Below are 26,637 nucleotides of genomic sequence, written 5' to 3'. Positions count from 1 at the left end.
AAAGAGTTTGTTTGAACTGTGTAATTCTTCCTCGGCTGTTGCCCAGATCTGGGACTAAATTCCTCTAGTTTTCCATGTCTTCCTCTGTCTCACTGCCTTATTTTATTTCCTCCTCCCACTCTTCTAATAGTTTCTAGATTCCTTCATCCATCCCCTCACGACAAGCCTCCACTGCTCCAGTGATAATGTGTTCTACCAACTTCTTGCCCCTTCGAGGTTCCGACATGCTTGGCTCTTTATCTTTCCTAGGTGTCAGGCCTCTCCTTCTAGGACCGCCTCCCCTCGCAGTTCGAGCCATGTCCGGATTTCCTGAACCCTGGTGACAACAGTAGTTTGTTAAACCAAAACAAAGCATTGTAGTTTGGGACCTTTTCTGAATTACTTTGCCAACACTATGCGCCACCCCTTGCTTCTCCTCTCCTCTTGCTCTCTCGGCCTCAAAGCTGGGGTGGTCCATAGATCGAGCCCGGTAATGGGCTGGTCCATAGACCAAACCCATTGTTGCTCCCCTTTTCCAAGCCCCATAACATTCATTCACATGCAGGTTAGCCTTCCCTTGCCTAAGCCATTCGCGCAATCTCCTCCTCCTCCTTACAGTTTGCCAGGAAGAAATTGGGTCCCTTTCCCCCTCTACCCAGGGAGTAATAGCACTGCCTCTCAGTTTCGCCCATTTAGCTTTCTAATCGGGGTCTCTAGCCTTGCCATCGTCCCGAGAGGAATTTCGGTTAATCCAACAATTGCTTTGCATGCAGCTATAATGTCTCCTTTCCATGAAACTTATCGACTGCTACCCCCTTCCCCCTTCTTCCATCTCATTGCCCTCCCCCATTTTCTTGCAATAGTCAGCCTCGCGGCGAGCACAGTTTAAGGAGCCTGATATTTCCAAACTGGGCAACATGAGATTATCCCCCTAGCAACCATAGGAACTACCCAATTGGAAAAGGATATAGACACAGAAGGAGGCAGTTGCCAACAATTTCCTTCCCCATTTCCATGAGCAGTTCTCTAGCCCCCAAGACTTCTTCCTATTTACCCTCCTCTCTCCCAAGCAAAACCCCAACCATAACATAATTACAGTGGAGGAGCGAGGCCAAATAACATACCGTGTTCAATTGGCATTCGTCATCGAGCTTTGAGTTGCAAGTTTCGTCTCCCTCCCGAGCCACTGCAACACCACCTTCCACCACAAGCATACACTCTAACAATGCTCACCTGCCTACCTTGCCTTCCTTTATTCCTCACCTCACCTCCTGGCGTGCCACCTTTCCCACCACCCAAGCATGCATTCGTGCCACGGGTTGCCGCACCCATTGGCTTGAGCATGTGGGGGGCGACGGTACCATTTTCAGAGGTATTGATCGTTAATAAGACCAGACTGTCCCAACTATCAGGCCACATCCCAACCGAGGTTTTATAATTTTATTATTATATATAGTTTAGAAATAATAAAAATAAAAGATTTGGAAAATTTATCTTCAACTAAATACAACAAAACAAACTTTAACATTTAGTTCTTAAATTTCTATTTTTATTATAACTTTATATAGAAATATATAGTTATATTATTGAAAAGAGGAGTAAAAAATTATATATAATTGTTGGAAAGTAATTATGTCAAATAAAAACACTTGATTATGAAAGTTTGTTTTAAATAATAAAACATATTATAATTTAATTGCAAATTGATAATGAAGAGAGTTATTACTAGTTAATATTTTATAAATGAAAATGAACTAACCATTATTATTTAAGGAATTTTAAATAATTTATTGATTTATAAAAGATATATTTGTTTTGGCCTAATAAAGTATTTTTTTTACCTTTAAGAATAAGAAGTTCTTTGCCATAAATATGCTTTTGTATTTAACCAGCTTTAAATTATCTTTGAAATTTCATTTAATATATAAAATAATAAATTAAATTAAATTTTTATATTTTTACTTATTTAGATATATTTTCCTCTCAATTATAAAATTTAGGAAAATTATATTTATATAAATTCATTTTACATTACAATGATAAATACAAGAAAAATTAACTTAAATATTTTTTATAATATATTTAAAATTATGAAATTTTAATGAATTATGGTCTTAACATTAAATTGTATGAAAAGGAAATGATTCAAGGTCCAACTTTTACACCAGTCTTGAACACAGGTGCATATGGGTTTACCTAAAAGATTAGTGAAGTTTTATGAAAAGGAAATGATTCGATGTCCAAATTTCACACCAAACTTGAGTAAAGGTGAATATGGGTTTACCTAAAAGATACACTGGTTCGTTTGAATGGGTTTACCTAAAGGTATAGTAGTTCACTTAAAATGAATTTACCTAAAAAGTTATAATGGTTCACCTAGATAGGTACATAAAAGGTATAGTAGTTTAGTCAAAAGATTATAGCGATAGCATTCAAAATCAATCTATGAGTTGATAAGCCTCAGCATCATGGGTTTATTAATCTTTGGATTTATTTTATCTCTTGATTTGACAGTTTAATGTGCAAAATTCGTTACGTTTTTAACACACAAGTGAATATCATCATTGTCCTCGTCACAAGTTGCGTTATTGACTTGTTATTATATGTGAAAGAAGCATGTTGTGTCCCTTTTCTAGTAAGACAATCAAGTGTGAAGATGCTGCGGCATGCAAGTGTTTGTCGCCAGCTCTCAAGGCCCAATCATCTCTGTATCTTGTGCCCTACAACAAAGTTGAACGTACCTTGACGCAAGCACAAGACAATCTACTTCATCCAACGATCACGACATTCGGCCTAAGTCACGAAAATCGGGACCTCCCCCATCTAAGGCAAATCATTGACGCCCACTGCTACCTTACGATGTCGAATGAGACTGAATGACACTTCTCAACATTATCGCACTTCCCCAACTCTCGCCATCCCTACCCACCTAATTTCACTCGACATTTATCCCATCATATTCCCTTCCCTTCCCTTCCCTTCCATTATTATTATTATTCATTCATTCATTACACGGTTGTTGTTATGATTTGAGAAGCCGAGGCAACAATTCTAACGTTTGCCTTCAGATGGGAGAGTGTGATCATGGCCAGCAACAGCAGCAGCACCGTGGAATTAATCGCATAATACCGTTGGAGTTCTTGCCAGGCTCTGTCAATGCGTTATCTCAGCTTCCATTCAACAGATCACAGTACGATCAATTAAACGAACGATGCAGACCTTCAAGCCGTGATAATTATGGCGAGACAATCCGGCGGGAGAGACCCATAATTAGGATCTTCGGCATAGAAATCAATGGAAAAACCAAGGACCCAGATTCGTGCGCCGATGTTGTACCGGAAAATTCCAAACAAATAATCAACCATGGAGTCATGTTGCCGGAGATGGGCTCAGTGGACAGCGGGCGCGAAGGCACGAAAGCAATTTTGTCCGATGATTGTGTGAAATTCGAATGCCGATATTGTTGTAGGGTTTTCCCGACGTCTCAGGCTCTCGGCGGCCACCAGAACGCCCATAAACGAGAACGGCGCCGGGCAATGACGAGGTTTCAGAGATCGCCCTCTGGCAATTCAAACTATTCAGGAAAACAGAATGGTATTGATCTGTTTAGCCGTGAGAGAGTTCCCGGGTCTTCTCTCCTTTCACCACACGGTACGAGGGATCATGTTGTTTACAGTGACTTCATACCCGAGTCCTGCAGCAGCAATTCAGAAGGCTGTGATGTTTGGAGCTTAAATTCAAATGGTCACATGACAGGCAGACAAAGATGCAGGAACCATTTTCCGTGGATAAAACGAGATGAGCACGTTAAATCTCCTGGATCGACATCTAACAGACCATTGTTTACCGATCTACAGCAACTTTCTTCTTCGACAGAGGTGTGCCTGGATCTTCAGCTCAGCAGCTGCAACCGATTCAGCACTGGTAAGTCCAAGGTTTTTTCCAATTCCGAATGATAAGTAAGGCAGGCTCAAGCTTGCCTGCTTAGAGTATTTATATCTTTTGAATTTCGTTCAAACAATTGATAGTCAGATTCTGAAATATTCTCTAAATTTGTGATTGGTATAATGATACTCCTCCCAATCCGTTGTTCAACCTCCACACTGATAAATACAAAAAGGAAATTGGATAGGTGAGCAAAGTAGTAGATCGGAATTGTAATCCCATAAGATCATGCCTGCCCTGTGCTATTTTTCAAGTAACTATGTTCATGAATTTCGCAAGAATTTCCTAACCATGTGCATGTATTCTTGGTCCCTTCATTGTTTCATGATGCACCCATAATTGGTCGATGGGGGAGGCATTATGCCCATGCATGTGCACTAATTGGATGGTCTCTTTATGTGACTAATCAATGGATTTCCTGTGCATTATCTGAGAACGGAACGCTCTCGTTCTTTAGTATTCTGCTTCAATCGAAATTGGCGAGACAATCAATTTTACTTGGTTTTACAGAATGTTATATTTACTGAAACTTTCATCTTAAATTTTTCATCAAATAGATTTCTTTTAGTAAAAATGTCCGAATACATCAATTAAAATAGTATTTACATGAAACAAATTTTGAAGGAAATTTTGTAAAATATTATTAGTGTTGAACTTTTGTCAATTTGCTAGAAGCTGATTTTAGAATGATAATTTGCGAAGGAAAATTTGTAAAATATCATCAGTATTGAATTTTTGTCAATTTGTTAGAAGCTGAAGTTAGAATGATAATTTGTGAAATATCATTTGTATTGCATTTTTTTGGCAATTTATTGGGCTTTTAGAATGATAATTTGTGAAATATCATTTGTATTGATTTTTTTTTGGTCAATTTATTGGCTAGCAGAAGTTAGCTAGAATAAAAAATATTATAATCATTAAAATAGTATTTACTATAAAACAAATTTAGAAAGATAAATAGTATTTGTATTGAATTTCAAGGAATTTGATGGGTGTGTACAAGTTAGTTATATTTAAAGGGATATAAAATATTATTCATATTGATGTTTTTATTAACTGAAAATTTTATGTTAATGGTATTAGTATTAAAATAAATTTAGAAAAATAATTCTTACAATATTAATTATTATTATTATTATTATTATTATTATTATTATTATTATTATTTTTTAATTTGATAAAATTTGAATTTAGAAATATTAGTTATATATTTCAAAAGATATACAAAATTGATTGTATTAAAATGTTTATCAATTTAAAAATTAGATTTGAAAAAACTTTTATGTTAATCTAAAAATATTATGGTGCATCCAAACTTTTAACAATTTAAGAATTACATTTTAAGATGTTTTATATTAATAAGAAAATATCATATTTCATTTAAATCTTTCAATCTTTTATTAAATGTATTTTTATTAAAACTATACATAATCATAAGATAAATGTTTTAAGATGTTTAGTATATATATATATATATTCTAATTTGATATTTGTTATTTTAATGTATTTGATCAAGAGAAATTTTATAATGCATTATATATTGTAAATAATCCAGTAAACATTATATAATTGGTTTGTTATTTTATTGTGTTTAATAACGAAAAAGTTTATAACTTATTTTATATGGTAAATAATCTATCATGTATGTAATAATAATATATAAAATAAAAATGATTTATAGAACACCAAAATTTATAATGGTTATTTCAATAGATATTATCATTATAATATAACTTTTTTTTATCTCTTTTTTAAAATATCAATTTAAATTAAAACTTTAAAATTCAAAAACGTTAATTTTATTTTTTAAATAATATTTATAGTTTTGGATTTAATTTTAAGCGATGTATATATTTTATTTTATCTAGAATAAAAAGTAAATAATAATATGTAATGACTTATTATTTTATTCAAAGCATCTAGAATAAAAAGTAAATAATAATATGTAATGAATTATTATTTTATTTAAAGTTTTATTTCTATGTGTAATTTTCCAATGTTATATTTCTATGTGTAATTTTCCAATGTTATATTACATATTTCTCTGGTTGGAAATCACACAATGTAGATAGTGTTAAACATTTCATCATGTCCCTTATTTAAAATGAAAAAATCCTCAAATATTTTTGAGAAAAAGAAAAATGCACATCAAAACTTATAAGAAAAGAAGAAACCCATCATATAGAGCTCGAGATATCAAGTATTCTACACATATTTGGATTTAGAAAGAAATGATAGTTATGGAATGATGGTGGATGCAAAGACTCACCAAGCACATTTAAAAATCTATCTTCCAAAATTCATACATGAATTCTTCATCAACATCTTAATTCAAATGAATCTGTATAGGAGAGGAAACATATCTAGCATCTACTTAATGCGAAATATGAGAAGAATATGAACATTTATGAAAGTACAAAAGAGAGGAGACATACTGTAATCCCAAAACGAAGGAATCATCATTGATAGGCATTAACATTATGAGTAATACATGCATCGAAATAACCAGAACGTTGCCCAAAACAATACAGAGTTTCTTTCCAAAATCATGAACCTTTGTTTATTTATCAAAAGTTGCATATATAGGCCTCTTTGGACAGAGATAGGACATTAGAGAGATATTCCTTCTTGATTTGGTTCATTATGCCAAAGCAATACTCAAAATTCCAGCATGTGCGAATGCATAGTTGTTTTAACCATAATGTGTTGATATAACAAAAAAAATAAAAAACCATAAGTAAAAATAACACTAAAGAAAATGAAATGCCAAGGCTGGCATAATTTGGATGATCTTCAAGAAAGATGAGATGATGAAGCCTGATGAGGAACATGCAGACCATGAGGATGGACCGTTTGTATGAGTGGCGGGTTTACAAACTGTTCGCACCATTTCCACAAGGCTGGAGGGGGTTCAGGATCAGAACTGAACCATTTGTAGTTAATATTTAGATCAATCACCTCAGAGTAGTCCAACCTGCGGAGAAAAAGACTTCTAACAATCTCGAGTAGCTATAATTCCTTCTTTAGTAAATTTACCACAATTGTACCCTTAAGAGTGGTTATTTTATAATGAGTTGATCCTCCCCGGATCTTAGCCTCTGCATTTTTTGATTGTACTACTCCTAAGATAACAGTTCCCCATGAGGCCCCTAGAGGTTAGGTAACCCAGCCTGTATGATCCTATCAAACTCTTCATTGAAGGAAGCCATGTCCTTTTGTACTCTGACTAGGCTCTACTCTGCTCTAGCTCAGGCTTCTTCTTTTGAAACCACCTTAGAGATATCCTCCACTACACTGAATCTATCTGCTATGTCTATTGGTCTCAGCTCCTTAATTGGCCTTCATTAAAGAAATGAATGAATTTTATAGAAAACTGGGAGTTCCTTATACTTATCTCTTTAGTATTTGTTGTTTGTGATCCACACTCTGCACTAATGACCTTATGATCATGTATCAAAGTCACATGTTCCCAGTTGCGATTCATTTCCTCAATGATCTCGTCCCATACCAACTGCCTGGCTTTGAGGAGAGACATGTCCCCCTTTAGTTTAGCCTTCAGTCCAGTAATCTCCTTTGTGGAAGCCTGGAGGTTTTTAGTGACATGTTCAACATTAATAATTGAGTTTTGCAGTTGTTTCTCCTGCTAGGCTAGCTTGGCTTTGGAAGTGTCTAAGTCCCTTTGTTTCTTTTTTAGTTCAACTTCAGAAAGTTGAAGCTCTCTTAGAGCCTGAGTGAGGTGATCAATGGGGTTCTATGGATCTTTAGGCACTAATACTATACACACATGAGAATCATTCTTCCTTTGCAAATTAGTCATAGTTTTCTCCAAAGCCAATAGTTTAACTTTACTGTCTGACAACCCCTTCATTAGATTTTCTTTCTCCATCTCGACCTGTGCCAACTCCTTTGTCTGAATATGTTCACCACCAGACATCTTTAGCCTATGTCGTAGCTCCTGATATTCCTTTTGATTTGACTGTAGAATGGTTTCTACTGTTGATCTGTCATTTGGGTTTATACCTAGTTTAATTATCAACTCCTTATATTATTATTTTTGGAGATATAGAGTTCTAGAGTTAGCCTTCTCTATTTTCATTTTATTGGATACTTTTCCTAAATATGTCTTAGCTCTATTGATAGTCATGAGGTTTTTACCCATATCATTATATAACATTTCCCCAACCTGCTTATGTAGGTTGACCTTATCTAACAAAGGGACACTTCCTAGATTCAGGGAGACATCCAAGATCTTGAATAGAGGTCCTGTAGGCAAGACCTACACTAATGGGTGTTGTAGTGAAATTCTCATTTCATCCTTCTCGAGGTCCATAATAGCTAGTAGTCGGGTGTGCCAAGGGGTTGATTGGGTAGCCATTTCTCTATGAATTCTCTCTTTTACTTTTTTGTTGCTTTCATTAATAGCTCTTCCTATAGGCCAACTGGATCCTGTAGTAGTAGCAATGTCTTGAGGATCTGGAATAACTACTTCAATTGTGGTTGAAGTTGTGACTACTCGTGGATTTTCTATGTTAATCTTGAAGCCTGAATGATTTAGAACTGGTTTATATAGTTGTATCCCCACTTCCTCCTCCACTTGTTCTTCCTTTTCTCGACTCTAACTTCTAGCTTTTTTATTTATATGGCCCTCCTCTATGTCAGTATCCCCTGCTAAGTCAGTAGTCCTCTTTGATGCTTTTCCTGTGTTAACTGGGGACTCGGTCTCCATTTCTGTATTAAGAGGCCATGAATAAAAGTTAGCTTTCCATCCAATTTCAGGCTTAGAGTCATGTACATAAGTTGATGCTTTAATCTTTTCTCTCCTTTGGGAAATGATGCCTTGGGGATTGTAATGCCTAGTGTCTCCCTATTCAAGCTCCATAGATTCTAGTAGGGTCTCAACTATTTTAAAAGCCTACCTTGTGTTTATCACAAAAGGACCTACTAGCTATTCGATTTTGAATATGTAGCCCTTTTTTGCTGGTACAAAATGAGGTAGGCCTACACTAAGGATCTGTTGGATGAACTCAAGGGTGAAGATCCGCATAGGCATGAATACTGGCAAACAATATGGACAAAATTCACAACCCTAAAACCAACTTTCTATGCAATCCTCATAGAGGTACCAGTCTCCTATCATAGCATCCTTGCTGAGTTGGAGGAACTCCTTTTGCTGTGGGAAGATTCTAGGTGGTGGGGTTTCATGAATAATACGGTAAACAATAGCCATGAAGGTCGAGATGAATTGGGAATACCCACCCAAGCCAAGCCTTTTTCTCACTGAGAGATTCCAATCAAAGATAGAATTTTGTTGCTTGTTTGGAGAAAAAACTTGAAGATCCATACATTGGAATTCCTCAACATGGGTATATAGGAACAAGTAAAATAGAAGGGAATAGCGGTGAAAATAAGAAGGAGGGAATAAAAAAAACTGAAGGAATACAGTAGCAGATAGGTAGAGTGGGATGTTAAGTAAGCAATCTTGTTTCTTCATCTTGTGCAGAAATCCCATGGTGGCTTTATTTATTGTTTGTGAGTCATCTTCACCAATTAAGTAGGCAATTGTAGTCAGGATGGGTCAAATGGGTTTCTGGAAGAGGGTTATTGGGAACCACTCTTCTCAAGGAATGGATTTTATTCCAGGGACAAGGATTTCATCCAGGAAGAATTTGTTGCTCATCATGGGGGAGTGTAATGAAGTGTTGAACTAGGGTAGCATCAATGAAAGGTTTCATTGTGGAAGAAATAGGAAAAATTAAAGTCCTTTGGATCAGGTAGGAGTTATTTCCAGGATTTTGCTCCCAGAGGCACAAACAAAGAAATTCTTATCCTCTTGGTATGTTGTGGCCAACCAGGATATGAATATAGGGAAATGATGAACAAAAGGCGCAATTTGAAAATAGAGATGTTATGAAACCAAATCACAAAAAGATAGATCAATGCCATAGAATTCAGCCTCTTCGAGGGGGAAACCTCCTTTACATTACATAAATGAACAATTCTTGGATTCTTAAAATGACAAGACCTCCTTTCTATATATAGGAGTCTAAGGGGTCATTATATAATCATAGCTGACTTATAAGGGCACAATAATAACAATAGTGGGCTTCTATGGGGCACAATAGTAACAATATGGGGACTACATGGGTACAACAATATAATAAGGTGGTTGTACTAATAACAATAAGGGGTTACACTAGTAGTATAGAGGCCTAACATGCCCCTCTCCTTCAAAAAGTGTTGTCCTCAATGCTTGAGTAGTTTTTGATGTTTCTGTATAAAATTTTTGTCCTCCCATGTGAAATCTTCAATGGGTAAGTTCTTCCACTTGATGAGATACTCTAAAATTTATCGATTTCCTAGTTGTCAGGTTCTTGTTTCTATGACTGCTCCAGGTTCCAATATGATTTTTCCTTCCTCTTCAAGCTCTGGCAATATTGTTTGAATTGGGATATTCTGCAACTTTTGAATGAGTGGCCACACTTCTTTGTCCTTCTTCCATCATACCTTTCTTCATTTATCCAATTTGGTTGGATAATAGAAATAGCACAGAACAATTCTTCCACATCGTCATCCTTTCTTGAGAGTGCATCTGCAACAAAATTTTTCTTCCCTTTTCTGTAGATGATGTCAAAGTCATAACCCAACGTATTTGTGACCCATTTTTTTTGTTCTTCTAAAGATAATATTTGTTCTAAAGAGTATTTAAGACTATCATGATCCATTTTTACCTTGAAGTGTCTTCCCATTGGGTAAGGTCGCCATTTCTTAAGTTCATGTAGTATTGCCAACATTTCCTTCTCATAAATAGCTTGCTTGAGATGTAGCCGTAAAAATACCCAATCACCTACATCAAAACTTTTTTCACTGTGATGTTGATCTACCTATTGTTTCATTTGATTTTGCACCAAAGTGGCATCATCCTTTAAAAGTTGGAGAACTTGTTGTTGATGCTCGATGTGATCTTTCACTGCTTGAACATTTTTCTTCTTGATATGTCCTTCTATCTTAAGAGCTTGAGGAGTGATAATTTCTTCCAATGCTTTACAAGATATGGTCGGATTCATTTATTGATGCTTGATGTGATCTTTCACTTCTTGAACATTTTTCTTCTGGATATGTCCTTCTATATTGATAGTTTGAGGAGTGGTAATTCCAGCCAATGCATTACAAGATATGGTTGGATTCATTTTTGCTTTCTCGATATGATCTTTCACTTCTTGAACCTTTTTCTTCTTGATATGTCCTTCTATCTTGAGAGTTTGAGGATTGGTAATTCTTGTCAATGCTTTACAAGATATGGTCGAATTCATTTCTTCTTTCTCTGGGGTTTGTTCATGGCGTATATCCTCTTCTTTTGATGTTTCTTGATCCTTTTCTTCCTCCTCTTCATACTCTATGTAAAATAATTTCTTCTCAGCACACTTATGACCTTTAGTGCATTTTCTATCACAATTGTAACAAAGCCCCTTTTCTCTTTTTTCTTCCAATTGTTGTAGTGTAAGCCTTGTAGGTTGTGTAAGGCTAGGAGAAGAAACACTTCCATAGTTATAGTCATGAGTGGTGGGATTCCTTGTTTTCATAGTTTCACTTTCAATTTTTCTTGCCAACACGAATGCCTCCTCCAATCAATCAGGTTCCCAAAAATGAACCTCATGTTGAACGTTATCCTTTAAAGTCCCTATGAAGACATCAATCCTTTGCTTCTCTGGAATATAATTTACCCTTCTATTCAATTTTTGAAAGTCTTCAATGTGCTCTTCCATTGAACCCTTTTGTTTGAGATTTATCAATTGGCTAAAGAAGGAGTTTCTATTTGTATCCTCATAATGTGTTATCATTTCCTCTATGAAAATTGACCATGTGACAAGTGGTTTATGAGAAAAAATCCCTTTATAGCATAAAAATTGTTTCAGTTCTAAATAATTAGATGCAATATATACCTTTTGTAACGGTGGTACATCATGTAGATGAAAATATTTCTCCATCTGTAGTATCCAATTTACCGGATCCTTGCCATCAAACTTCCGCATCTCCCTTTTTCTTGATTTTAAGAGTTCGATCTTGAAACAACTATAACTCTGTAATTTCAGCTCTTCTAGCTCTGAAATTTCGACCTATAGTAGCCCTCTGTGTCCTCTTACCAATTCCACCAGTCTGATCAAAATTGGATTCTCTAAGAAAGAGTTATGTACAATCTCCCAAGATGGCCTGATTATATACATTTTCAAAAGAGCTAACTTGTATGAAATGCCACGTGTCACTGTTTTGACCTTCTAATCTGAAAAATATACATAGGAAACTACAGTCCGTCCTCTTTCTGCAACTTCTTACGAAATTTCAATCTGATGCTCAAAACAAAATTTATGACGATTTTCCCCAGGTCACCTGTTTTGAATGTAATTCGGGAGTCTACAAAAAGGCCAACTTCCTCATATCATTTCTCCACAAATGTAGCGTGAAAAGCTCTGAAATTCAGACCCAAGGTTCAGAACGATTTTAATCCAAATGGTTTTTTTTTGTAGCATCTGAAACATAGCAAAAAAGAAGTTATAGCGCAAATGCCACAATGACCTGTTTGGAGCAGCGAAACCCTAGAATCCAAAGCTCCGATACCAAATGTTATGAAACCAGCTCACAAAAAGATAGAAAAGATAGATCAATGCCATAGAATTCAGCCCCTTCGAGGGGGAAACCTCCTTTACATTACATAAATGAACAATTCTTGGATTCTTCAAATGACAAGACCTCCTTTCTATATATAGGAGTCTAAGGGGTCATAATATAATCAGAGCTGACATATAAGGGCACAATAATAACAATAGTGGGCTTCTATGGGGCACAATAGTAACAATATGGGGACTACATGGGTACAACAATATAATAAGGGGGTTTTACTAATAACAATAAGGGGTTACACTAGTAGCATAGGGGCCTATCAAGAGACTAGATTTGACAACCCTAAAAGGGTCTTCTTTCCTGACATGGTAAGAAAACAGTTCACAACGGAGGTCAAAAAGAGAATAAGGACAAGCATGGTCTGAAATTTGACACTTTGCATCCACTGAGGGTTCGACACCAGTGGATTTAACCTCACAGGTTTTGGGGGTTGCGGGTGCAGTTTGATTCATTTTATTGAGCGAATAAAAGAAAAATACAAGTGGTCAGGGTGTCGGGTTACTTGCAACCTGTAGGAATGACTGAAAGTGATGTCGGGGAGTGGTCCTTATATGTTTCAGGGATTGAGAGCAATAGATCTTACACAAGTGACTAGGTGGGGGATATTTTCCTCGAGATTGTATAATAGATATTGGGAGGAAGAAATTTAGGCGACATGCTCTTATATAATAAAAGGGGCATGAATGTCCAAGTGGAAGGTTTAGGGATAAAAGCGAAGGATGTGTGGCGGTGGGGGGTTGGTCAGAAGATTGGGAAGTAGAGATCAAAGACAGGAGCGTGCTGATGCATTTTTACTTTACCTTCAGGTCGTTTGACCTTAGATCAAGAGGAGCCAATGGGAGGAGCCCATTTGGCTATTAACCCCACTGCACTATGGCAGGGAGTTCCCTGGATGGAATGAGCTCTTCGCTAGCTCCCGAAACCAATCAGGACCCTCGATTCATCCTTTGACCTTTCAAAGTTGGCACTATTCACCCGGTTAATCTTCGTGCAATTTAACCTACTGGAGTTGGTTTTAAGAGTGTCGGGGGTGTTGACGGATAATGATTTGGGTGAAAGGAATGCACAATTTACTTTGTTCTTAAAAGACATTTATTGGGCCTCTTGTTTACCTTGCGATTTAGTTGAACTCAAACCTTCGATTCATTGTGCAATGGATCAGCGCCAAGAGAGGTTTGTCTTCAAAATCATTCTGAATGCGCTTATTTCCTTTTATTTTTGATGGTCACCACACTCTATGTAATCTTTGGAAAAGCTTATAAGGTCCAGAGATAACAGTCCCCATTTCAGGATTGGGGTACTCTGAAAGAGAATTCTCGAAGGAAATAGAAGAAAGGGGTTCTTCAAGAAAAGAATCCAAGCCATTTCCCAAATCATCAAGGAAAGAGAATGATGGGAACACATCACAATCATCCCATGAGAGTGCACATTGCAGAGAAAGAGCTAAGGAAAGATCTCATCGCCAAGCATGTACCATAGACAACCAAGTGAGGTATAATAATTCTTAGTATGCCAATGTTTATTTTGATTACAAGAAGATTAATGATGACCAGAACTTGTAGCATAGAAAACCATGTAGTTTTTTTGGTTTTTATAGCTAGGGTTTTGGCAAGAGTTGGAAGAGAATGGAAGCAAGGAAGAGGAAAAGACATGTAGGCCCTTCTCCATGTTAAGGAAGGAAGAAGGTTAACTAGGTCTAGAGGAACAAGAATTTTTGTAGTCATTGCAAGAGAGGTGTACATCAGAGAGCCACACATTGGGAGATCCATCTAGAGTAGTGAATCAAAAAGGAAAATGCACCTGTGCGGGAATCGACTGATAAAGTTGTTCAACAAGAGAATAAACTATAGGGATATGATCCATTCGCTTTGTTGAGTGAGAGATGGTTTTATTAGATATACTAGCTTTTCATGGCAACATTTTGTAAATCAGATGCTGTGAAATGGTTGAAAAAATGATGAAGTGTTTGCCATCACTTATGAATTCAACATGATGATATTTTTTGACTTGTGTTGATAGCTGGGGTATTGGTTTCTATTATTATTTTGATGAAAATATTGTGTTATAAATTCTTGGTAAGTATGGGGTTTTCTTGGGTCATGTTTAGTCCTATAAGGGGACATGTATTTTGAAACTATTGTACCACAAGTTTGCCATCGATGTAGGTTTCAGTTAATCACTTATGGCTTTAAATAAAAAAGGTAAAGGAGAAGGAAGTGTGGCCTGTAAGGGCACTTATTGTGCATACAAGGGAGTACAATAGATTACAGATTGTGTTCATGCTTTTAGAGGACCAAAATCTCCTCAGTGGGGAGGAATAATTCAGGAGGCTCCAAAAACATTCATAAATCAAAGAGGGCTCAGGAAAGGCTCAAAACCCAAAGTTTTTGGATTGCAGTGAAACAAAGAACAAATTGTAGTGGTTTTTGCCACGATTCCAGTGGCATAGACAACACTCAAATCTGAGTCTGTATGATCAACTTATTGCAGTTTAAAGTTTGACAAGATAGGGAAAAAGAGAGGCCCACGGTGTGCCACATGGCATCCCAGTCAACAGGTGGCACCCAAATCGTACATGACAACCCATAAAGCATTGACACTTAGCACTCCATCATTGGCTCATTGCCCTATAGAAAAGACAAAAGTAAATAATATTAAAACATAACCACATAAGGACAAAACCATATGACACAAAAGAATATGGTTTCATATATATTCATATATATATATATATATATATATATATATATATATATATTAAACCATATATAACAAAACCAACAAAATAGTCAAATAAATTTGTTTCAGGATTGGTGGTTAAACATATATGGTAACCATATGTTAAAACTAAAACCCATATATAAAAAAAGCATGGTCCATTGGTTCTTTTTATAAAAAACAAACAAAATATGGTTCATACCATATATAATAAAGGGTTGTAACTACCATGTTATAACCAATGGTTTTTAATTATATGCATGATAGATAGTTTAATTATTATAACTAAAAATTTGGATTTAAAAACATAAATGGTGGTTTGGTCCACATGTTGAACCCGCAACCACCAAGTTGCTAACCTTGTGCCTTAAATTAACCATGCAAAACCATTGGGCCAATGACCCTTACCTTGTTATATCCACCTATACATAGGTATTTAAACCATTACATTGCATGTGGTGGGACATGAGTGGATCCATCAAAGGTCGAAGGGAATAGTGAGCATATGGGCTGAGAGGGTGGAGCCCTAACATAGTGACCAAGGCATAACCATGATGGCACGATTTTTGAGACAGGGAGAATCTTGCAGGAATATTCCTTTTGCAGAATGTTGAGGAATCTTTAGATTCCCTTGGAGGCTGATTTTTGAACGAGGTAGAATGATGTCGATTTCATACTCATTTTTCTCAGAATTTCACAAGGAGAGAGACAGTGAGATTAGATTTGTCATCTAAGAAGTAGATTTTCAGTCAACTTGTAAAGAGGAATCTTCATGGAATCTTTAGGAATCTTTAAGATTTCCTAGAGGCCCAAAAACCACTGTTTCAAAACTAGGCCAATGTTATACTCATTTTACTAATTTTTTCGTAAGGAGTGTAGTGGTGAAGTCATATTTGTCATTCAAGTTGAAGATTTTTCACCCATATCCATAAAGGAATATTGTGGAATCTTTGAGATTCCTAGGTTCCCAGAATTGATGATATGAGAAAGGGGTCAATTTTAAAGTCATTTGATAAGATTTCATGCCATGAATTCAATAGTGCAATCCATTTCTTCAACAGAGTTGTGCATTTTCAGGCCATCCCCGGAAGTGGAGGTATATGATGCAATGATGCCATGTATTTCTTTTGATTTGTTGAGATGATGATATTGATGTTGAGATCCTTCTTTACCATTATGTTGGAGGATACTTGTATGCCATTTCATGTGAGAATTTTATATATTTTCATGCTAAAGGAGGGCCCATATGGGTGAGATTTCCTATAGGAGAACGTCTCGTTGAGAGACATGCCACTCTAGTTGAGGAATTTTGTCCTTGTAATGACAAAGAATACACCATGCACTCATCACCATCTTGTAACATTTAATGAAGCAACCTCCCCACTCTTAGCACCGAGCCTGGAGGCATAACCCACACTGGATGAAATCCATTATCAACTTGTGTGTGTTCTTTGATTTAATGGATATCATTATGTTTCATCTTCTTTAAAGTATGCACATTTGGTTCTTCATATGCTTTCACATGTAATTCTGCTAACATCATAGAAGTAAAAGATCTTGGTAAATTCTGGTAGCAGAGACAACCCGGATCACTGGGACATTTTTAAAATATTACAAAACATAAGTTTAATTCAATACAAGGGAATGAATAACTCGAAATACATCTGAAGTCAAAACACGCCAAAGGAAGTGTAACATTGAATAATTTTATAATACTTATTCATTAAATCATTTTTCAGTCAAAGGGTAAGGAAAGACATGTAATCTCTCTTCAATAAACATGTGTTCTTTATCACCAACTTTATACCATTTTTTTCTATAATATTTACTGCAAAGCCATGCCGCCGATTGTCTAATATGTCATGCTTCTTCTCTCAAATGCAAGGACTTATCAATAAAAGCAACATTTTTGCAAGATAATTTAAAAGGGAACCATTATAAATTACCTCTAAAGGTGATTAAGAATCCAATTGTCAAAATCATGAAATTCACACAAGTGTCAAAGTTAGATGGTCATCATATGCATGAATGGTTTTTCTTCATAATAAATGCTAATCATGTTTAGTTTTGGTTAGAAAATCATTTAATAATATCATTAAAGGTCTCTAACCAGGAAAATTGCAAAATTTCCATTAAGATAGAACTGGTCCTTCCAACCTTCATTCCTTATCTAATGTTTTACAATTTGATTTGAAACTATAAGGAACTAGTATAAATTTAAAAAAAAATAGCATAAATTAAAAATAGAAAGATAAGGGGGAAACGTTCAAAAAAATCCAGAACACTCCACTAACTTCATAACAAAATTATTGTAGGTTTTAACCCTGTACAGAAGTTACCTGCATACAAATTCTAAAACATAGAAAATAAACAATAGCGAGAGCATAACACATAAAACACATATACACAGAAATTTTCCCCTGGATCCCAAAACCGGGACTAGCAACTTGATTTTTCATTATGTTCCTTTCAATGTTACAATACATATACATACATGTCGAAGCATCAAATACAATGGGTCGAAACCATCGTGCCCAAAACCATGTATGAAAGCCATGCACAAAACCATAGGTAGGTCCGCCCACCTAATATAGGGTCCAAAATAATTTTCTCTGGGGCACTGCCTTGGACCCTGTAGAGGGGGCCTACCTGCCCCCCTCAAACCCCCTGTAACCCCCCGGGCCCCCCCGCTACATAATCGGTGCAATGAAGGGGGGACTCCGCCCCGCCTCTAACCCCCTAGTTAACTAGGGAGGCTAGTTGGGTAATTAATATAACACAACCCAACATTCTCCCACTTGTTTTCTTTCCACGAGGGGTCATAGGAGAGATTAGTCATTTATCCGGCCCTACAATTCCCATTGTTTCTCTACACCAAGAGAACTTCTCGGAGCTCACAGATTTTGTCAATGCATCTGCAGTATTCTTCAAAGTGTCCACCTTTATCAACAACACCTTTTTGTCTTCTATCATATCCCTCACAAAGTGATACTGAACATCAATTTGCTTTGTCTTTAAATGGTAAGCAGGGTTCTTTGCCAAGAAAATTGTAGTTTGGTTGTCACAGTCTATCTTTATATCTCCATGTACTAACCCCATACTTGAACACAATCTCTACAACCAAACTACTTCCTTGCTTACATTAGTGGCTGCCATGTGTTCTGCCTCTGTAGTTGATAATGCCACTATAGATTGTTTCTTACTCATCCAACTGACTACACCTCCAAATAGGTTAAGCACATACCCACTTGTAGATATTCTCTGATCTAGATCTCTAGCTCAGTCTACATCAACAAAGCCACGAATATCCAAAACTTTGTCCAATCCCAGTCTTCCTTGGTAGCACAAACCATAATCACTAGTGCCACACAAATACCTGAAAACCTGCTTCATTTTTGTCCAATGCTCCTTCCCTAGTTTTGACATAATCTGCTCAATACTCCCACTACATGTGCAATGTTTGGTCTAGTAAAAACATTTCATAAATCAGGCTACCGACTACACTTGCATATGGAACATGGGACATGTCCTCTTCCTCTTCTTGTGTCTTGGGACACTATTCAACATATAAATTTACACCTACAGGAATAGGAACCTTCACCGGTTTACTATCCTGCATATTAAATCTCTGCAATATTGTCTCGACATACTTCCTCTACATGGAAAATTTCAGGGGCGAATGTTCACCCTTTGGCGAAATTAAGGAGTTTTAAATTTTTGGTGGGCGAATATTTTGTATCATAGTACATTTTTACAAATCACCTCAAATAGCCCACCTTATTTTAAGGGAGAGGGTATAAAAGGTAAATTTAGCCCTTGAAATTAGGAGTTACAACCTTCCATTAGCCCTAACTTTCAAGAATAGGTTTTATTTAAGTGAATCCTTTGGGCCAAATACCATATTTATAGAAGAGGTATGGTAAATTAATAAAAATATAAATAAATGAGAAGTATGGTAAAGAAATAAAACATTTTTTATATTTACTCCATAAGTCACCTTATATACATGCAAGGGTGTAAACAAATAAAAATATAAGTAAAGTGGAGGTATGATAAATACATAAAACGTCTTTTTATACTTACTCAAAAGGTATGGTAAATAAATATAAATATAAATAGACTAGACGTATGGTAAATAAATAAAACCTCTTTTTATATTTAGTCCATAACCCTCGTTCTATTTATGAAGGCTCAAAAAATAGGTTTTATTTAAGTGAATCCTATGGGCCAAATACCATATTTGTAAAAGAGGTATGGTAAATTAATAAAAATATAAATAAATGAGAGGTATGGTAAAAAACTAAAACATTTTTTTATATTTACTCCATAAGTCACCTTATATTTACGAACACTCCAAAAATGCGTTATATTTAGGTGAAACCTATGGGAAAAATACTATGGGACAAATACCATGGGTTAGATTATTATTAATACCATGCAAAAAAACATTATTAACCCTAATATTAGTATTAATAAAAATAAAAATGGGGGAATTATTCACCTGGAATGTAGCCTATTTAAATGGGGGAATTAAACCAGCATAGATCCATCTTTACTCTGGATTTACTAACCCCCGAGAGGTATCAAATATCGTGATATGCAAACTAGCATAGAGTGAAAAATATTTGATCCCTCTCGGCGCTTCGTGGATCAAGAGTAAAAATGGATGTTGTAATTTAATGTATGTTAAACATTTTAGCTTGGTTAAAATAAAAAATAAAATAAAAATAAAATATTAATTTTATTAATTTTTATAAATTAGTAATAGTAATTTTTTAGCTCCAGGTTTATGATAACGCATGGCATTGACCCATGGTAATACCATGGTATTCATGTGAGCATAGGCTATTTAAAGGGGAAATTCTATCATCTTAGATCCATCTTAATTCTGGGTCTACCAAGTGCTCAGAGGGATAAATAGATTTCATCCCCCTAAGAGTGGTAGATGTGGAGTTAAGATGGATATAGGTTGGTTTTAATGATAATGAAGATATTAAATAGACTTAGGAAATTATATTGTAAAACAGCTTGCTCAGAGGGATAAATAGATTTCACCCCCTAAGAATGGTAGATGTGGAGTTAAGATGGATATAGGTTGGTTTTTATGATAAGGAAGATATTAAATAGACTTAGGAAATTATATTGTAAAAACATCTTAAGGTGAATGGTTAAGGCATAGACATTGGACAAGTATATTTGTATACTTCTGTTTTAAACTGAAACAAATCCAGGGCTAAAAGGAACGGATTGATTGCACTAGTCATCCTTCTATAACTTTCCAACATAGGCTGGAGTAAACAGATTGTAATTTGGGTAATTTTTCTAACTGCAAATAGGAACATACTTGTGTATTGGCATGGTGGTTACTAGGTCCCTAGAAGTGATGAATTTGAATTTTTCTTGGTTTTATATATAGTATTCGGTTTTTTCTCATGCTTTCTGTGAATGACACGGTGAATTTTATCCTACACCCACTAGGTTATCGATATGTAATTTCGGTAATTTTGATTTCAAAAGATATTTTAAATAAATGCAATGATTTCATTTGTGTATTCAATAAACACAATATTCTAATAGAATTCTGCATTTGTGGTTTACCTATACAGATTCCATGGAGAAGTATTAGTGGTGTGACATCAATTGTCCTCAAGCAGAGGCTTTAGTTTTACTATTTTCTGGAAGCAAATAATTTCTTCCAACATTTTTGAGTTCCATGAAAAATTTGAAAGTCCTAATAGTTTTCAATTATGGGTTCAAGAGAGACATAGTATTCAATTATGGGTTAAAGAGATCCACACTGAATGATCTATCGACCTTATCTTCACTTAGTTTAAGACTATTCACTTGGAGAGGCTGCATGTGTCCCCACTTCAAGAGCATAGTAAAGTCATGTAGAACTTAGAGAAGCTATCTTTAAGCTTTTAGTGAAGATTGGAAAAATGTTTGGGTTCAATAACACCCAGTCGAGCATTGAGCTTCCAATAATGATAGATTTTAACCTAGAGCACTTTTGTGATTTGGAGTAGATGCCCCCTCGTATTTGTGACACATCTTCAGTTGTGAATTGGACTATTACTAACTGTCATTTCCATCGAAAGTTACCTGATGACTTGGGGAACCTCACCTCTTTAAGAATGTTAAGGAAGGAAAGAAAGTACATTAAGCTAAGTTCTCTTATGCTTTTCAAGTTTTTCTTGGATATCTACAACGTTTTAGGTAGGAAAGTACATTTTGTTAATGAAAATTTGTCTTGATAGAAAGGCCCAATTTCAAATTCTAATGCTTTCAAAAAACATTGTATAACTGTAATGTTTCTAAAAGGAAAGCATATTTTTTCAATTTAAGTATCATGTTCCCATATTCCAACTTATTTTTCAGTAACCCATTAGGCTGTAGGTTTGAATAAATACATGTCTTTTGATAAGATCCTCTTCCAAATTAGAACACAATTTCCTTTTGGCAATAACCACATACAATGTCTTGATTTTTTTATTGAGAAAATAGAGGTTGTGAAACAAGCCTGTGCCATACAAGGACTTGATTCATTGATTATGTATCAATTATGGCTCTTGATGTAACAATGTCTTGATTTTCTTGAAAATAGAGCTTATGCTTTACTATTTCACAGAATTTCTTACAATCTTTCCATAAGTATTGATTTGTAATCTCAGTCACTAAGGGATGACAGTAATGACAAAGGTAATATTCCATGGTTAGAAGTTCCCCTCTTACTAAATATTTAAATATATCACCACAATTTAACTGTTAGTTAAAGGAATTGTATTTGATTTGTAAACAATTCATTGCTTGATTTATAGATTTTGATTTTTTCCCTTTTTACTTTCTCAAATTTGGTATGAGATATCTTCCAAGATTTGGGTTCCCTAGTTTCCCCACCATAGCTATGAGGTTCATATGCTATCATTAAATATTCTCAGAAAGTTACAACTTTTCCAGTAAGTGTGTTTTGAAACATTGTTGTTTCTTTTCCATGGTGTTAATGCAAATAAGCATTGCAACTAGTGCCATTATTTAGGTTAAGTGTTGAAATCTAGGTGGTATTGTAATGATGGAGTGATTGTTTTCTAGCTACTAAGACCATAAGCATTTTTATCTCTCATGTTGTCCTGAGATATTCAAATTTAGAATAAGAATTGAGGTCTTGTTTCCACTGTAGATTGCAATTAGTTTCTTGAACATAATATATAGTAGATTATCTTTTACTAATCAACTGTGGTGTGATCCCTCGTAGGAAAGGAAATTCGAAGTGACTTTGATTTCACATTGATTTGTCAAAACATCCACACAGGAAAGGAGATTCAAAGTGACACTGATTTCACACTAATTTGTCAAAATGGAGGCAAGAGAAAAGGAAACTTTGTATTCAACAATGCTCTTAATTTCATATGTACATGCACAGGCATATTAGTAGAAAAATATTGAAGGGTTGCCTAAGTAATATTTTCCATTCCACTAGATTCTTTACATCTTGTAAATAAATAACTTGGAACAATTCATTACACTACTTGTTATTCTTTATTAATCAGTGGGTAAGATTTTGATATTGATCTGGCTAAGATTTTTCTTCCTTCTGTGAAATTGTGGGTTCTATAATGCTTCTTTTCCATTCACTATGTATAGCATATAAAGTGTGTCTAATGGAGTAGGAATATTGGAAAGTATTGTGATCCTTGAACTATGTTACAAGGCAGAAACCCAACGAGGCACGGTAGGTGCATCCCCATAAAGGGGTCACAAATACCAAAGTTGGTATTTGGCTAGTGCCTTGAGCTAGAAAATTTCCTTTACCCTTGTATTAACAGTGAATCTGGAGAGGATTCTAATATTATATTTATAAGATTTATATCAGTTAATATTGATGAATAAAATTCATGAGACATGAGCTAGGATGTCCTTGCAAGGTGGTTTTTTATTATTGGAAGCTATGATGGCCATTATGTCAGGCCAGGTGGTCGCACACTGTTGTTGGGAAAAGTATCCATTCGGAATGCCCCTATCCCACTCTAAGGTGTGATAGTGCCTTAGCAACAAACAAGGAAACTTATTTGAGTATTTCTTCTTTATGAAATGTAAATGAGGAGAAAGGATGTAACTAACCTGTGTCTTCCACTAGTTTGTTGATCCAATCACTCCTCTCTTCAGTGGCTCTCAGCTCCTTGCTCCTTCACCGGCCCAGCTTCACCGAATTCCTGCAAGATCACAAGAGAGAGAAACTACACGAAGATATAGATATACATTCATAAAAAGCTCAAGATCAGATTAAGCTAAACATGTAAGCATAACACAACATCATTGGTACACAGCATGTAGGAGAAACTCAAATAGTTTATTGATAGAATAAGAAAGTCCAAGAGGAGATACAACCAAGTGAGTTCCGATCCAGCATCTACCTCCCAGCAAAGGAATCCCTTCCTCTCCTCCAACAAAGCATAAATCACCCAATGTACTAATCTCAATCTCAAACCAACAGCAATTCTCTGCAAAGTACAAAATTCCAGCCTCTTGAACCTCTAGATGAGAGATCCATATATAGATGTAAGCAGAGAGGATGAGTCAGCTTATGTTTTGACTTGTCGCTTCTCTCTGTCAGTTCTTGCTTCCACTTGGAGGTTGAGAGCCTCTTACTCATCACTAGTCGAATTCATTGAGGCAAGTGTCATTGGAGAAGATTCTGGAAGCTTCCAGGGTCTTTCCACCTCGTTGAATGAGCTTGCCATTTGTCATTTCCTGCTCAGCGCACCCTGGTAGTGCTTCCACCTGCGTTGCAACGCACCTAGCCAGTGTAGCCTCTGCATTTCAACGCAGGTAGCTAGTGGAGCCTCTAAATTGATCCTGATTTGACTAGTTTTGGGCAGTTTCTGGTGGAGAACTTCTGGGAGAAGCTGTCATTTGTTGACCTTGTTCCTTTAGGGGTAGGAACAACTCTTTTAGGGACTTTGGATCCCTTGGATTATGGTCATTTCATGCTCAATGCTGTAAGGCACAAAAATGTCTATAACAGTTGCCCCCTAAAGTATGAGGCCGTTTATCGGGTGAAATGCTTTATTAGGAGGATCCGAAGTTCATTCAATGCTGGGAGGAGACCTGTAATAAGATACAATACAATACATTATTTTTCATACTGTTTTCATGATCTAGCTGAGGCGGGCATTCCCATGCTCAGCTTTATAAATTCATTTTTCTGTACATAGGAGATATTAGTGTCAGTCTTCCCAGCCTTCCTCCAGTGATCAAATATTCTCTTACAAAGTGGTCTCAGAGTTTCCAAGTCAAATTTTGTCATTTCAAAGAGTTTTCAAGCAAAATTTGGTCACTAGGCATTAGGTCTAGGGTTTGCCTTAACTCCTTCTAAAGTTGTCAAAATGTTGGTCCATGTCACCATTCAGCTGAGTCTATCATCATTCATAGGGTTTTCATTGTCATGTTAGTGTCTAATGAGTCATTTTACATCTTGTTCATGCTTCAGTTGTGCCTTGGCAAGGTCATTTCCCTCTCCTAGGGTTTTGAAAGCCAATTTCTCTTGGACGGTCAAATCATCGGCAAAACTTGTTTCCTGATGTTCATACACCTTCCCCTATCCTTAAAGTACCTTATCAAACACTTCCCATCCCTTAGATCTGCCAAATTCCTCATTTTTGCACAAACCCTAGTTTCTAGCTACAACCTGGCAATTTTCTAGGTTGGGCCTGTGTTTTGCCCTTTTGGACCCCTTCCCCTCACTCAATCTCTAAGATTCCACTTTCCGCTGCTTCCTAACATCCCTCCCTACTTCCAAAAAGTTCCCCAAGAATTTAGAAGCCCCCTATCCCCTTCATTTCGCTCCATTTCGACAAAATTCCTTGTTTCACACATCGGGACAAGTCGCACTCAAATGATGTTCTAGAGCAATAAAAGATGAATTTTGGAAACCTGAGAGAGGTTTTTGTCCAAAACATGCCAAAGAAGAAAAACCTCCTTCACTGTTTGCACGGGTGTCATGGTTTTAGAGAAATGTCAAAATTACAATCGCTGGATCCAAGGCGGTTGGCCAAGGCACAAAAAAGGAAAAAGAAAACCAATCCACTCCGTATCTTGGCTGAGGCTTCACTCAAAGATCATGGCACTAAATAGCCTAGCCACAGCTCAAATCCAAAATTTTTTTGAGAATTTTGGGTAATTTTGGCATTTTTTGGTAATTTACAGGTTTTGGCTCTTTAACGGGTCTCACCCCCGGTCAAACCCTTTGTCATGGCAGATCCTTTTTGCAAAAACTCAGCCTTTCTAGATTTTTCATGAAAATTTACATATTCTTATGGATGGACTTGAGTTTTTATGGAGTTTTGGGCCTCCAGAAGGTGAAAATACATGAAAATTTTGACTTTCTGCCACTTTTTTGAACTGCAGAAAGCTGTCTTGGGAGATTTGACTTTTGATAGGTCAAATAAACTCCAAATTGAAAAATTCCAGTTGGATTGAAAAGTAGACTCAAAGACCTTTCCAACGAGCTATCCTGCACCCAATTCTGACACCTACAAGTGCCCCAAACAGAGCTCCAAAGTTCGCGACCCGTTGAGAAAAGGGGCGCGACCCGTTGAGCAGATTTTGCCAGATTTGACCAGTTCAGCCTAGAAAATGCAGATTTGACTCTTTTCGACTTTTTGAGGTTAATGATGGTCCTCTTGGATGTAATTGTGACATTTTTTGGATACTTTCACTCTTGTTTAACACTTCTAGAAGATTTTTTCATGTAAAGGGTAAAAATTGAATGTATGAATTGGTTTCCTAGCTTATAGAGGCAAGTTGTTTTGACTGCCTAGATTTTAGTGCTCAGTTTAGAATTAGTTGAAACAGCTCCTAGAAGGATGAGCTCGACCCCTAGAGGCAAGGGAAGAGGTTGGATTGCCTATATTATGTATTTTCTTAATCATTTTCAGGGATTGGAAGGTTGGACTCTTGAGGGAGAAGCTATCATTGTATATTTTCACTGTATCTCTGCAATTTTTGGCTAAGGAAGACCAGGGTTTTGCAGTCCTCTTTGGGATTCTTGTGGACTCATATGTTGATGGTGTGTTTCTCAATGTTCTTGTAAGATTGTTATGTGATTCATTTCCTTTCTTTTACTTCTGCACATTAAACAAATGAAGTGTTAAAGTAAGAATTCATGCTTGCCATGCTCTGCTTTTAAGTTTGTTTAATTTCAATGTTTTCTACTGTTTAAGGAGAATTCAAAGTATTATTTACTCTCCTTAGCTCCTCACCGGTATTTTCCATCCACTCACCTCAGTCATAGGCATCAATACGGTCTCCTACCTCGCCCCA

At 36.1% G+C, this 26,637-nt stretch overlaps 1 protein-coding gene across 2 annotated transcripts; it reads left to right on the top strand.

The window, feature by feature from the left end:
- Positions 1-2,914: 2,914 nt before the first annotated feature.
- Positions 2,915-22,850, top strand: LOC149146320 (uncharacterized). Of its 2 annotated transcripts, none has more exons than XM_089448246.1 (2): positions 2,915-3,903; positions 22,571-22,850. In XM_089448246.1, exons 1-2 carry the CDS (start codon positions 3,048-3,050, stop codon positions 22,759-22,761), a joined length of 1,047 nt encoding a protein of 348 aa, XP_089304372.1. In that variant the 5' UTR covers positions 2,915-3,047; the 3' UTR covers positions 22,762-22,850. The 2 variants fall into 2 exon arrangements, with proteins under 2 accessions (XP_089304372.1, XP_089304373.1); XM_089448247.1 differs by lacking the exon at positions 22,571-22,850 and adding an exon at positions 20,925-21,431 and having other exon boundaries at positions 2,927-3,903.
- The last annotated feature ends 3,787 nt before the right edge of the window (positions 22,851-26,637 follow it).

Source organism: Pinus tabuliformis, chromosome X (assembly GCF_031772625.1).
Source record: "Pinus tabuliformis cultivar Carrire ecotype Pingquan chromosome X, CPIR1, whole genome shotgun sequence".
Classification (NCBI taxonomy): domain Eukaryota; kingdom Viridiplantae; phylum Streptophyta; class Pinopsida; order Pinales; family Pinaceae; genus Pinus; species Pinus tabuliformis.
The sequence above is the reverse complement of the archived record's forward strand: the minus strand, read 5'-3'. Positions and strand labels throughout refer to the sequence as shown.

What these genes read in the sequence shown, in the direction of transcription:
- LOC149146320 (XM_089448246.1), top strand. Translation starts at nt 3,048, where the DNA reads ATGGGAGAGTGTGATCATGGCCAGCAACAGCAGCAGCACCGTGGAATT. An exon ending in CTGCAACCGATTCAGCACTG is followed by an intron (nt 3,904 to 22,570) that starts GTAAGTCCAAGG and finishes GATCCCTCGTAG; the next exon opens with GAAAGGAAATTCGAAGTGAC.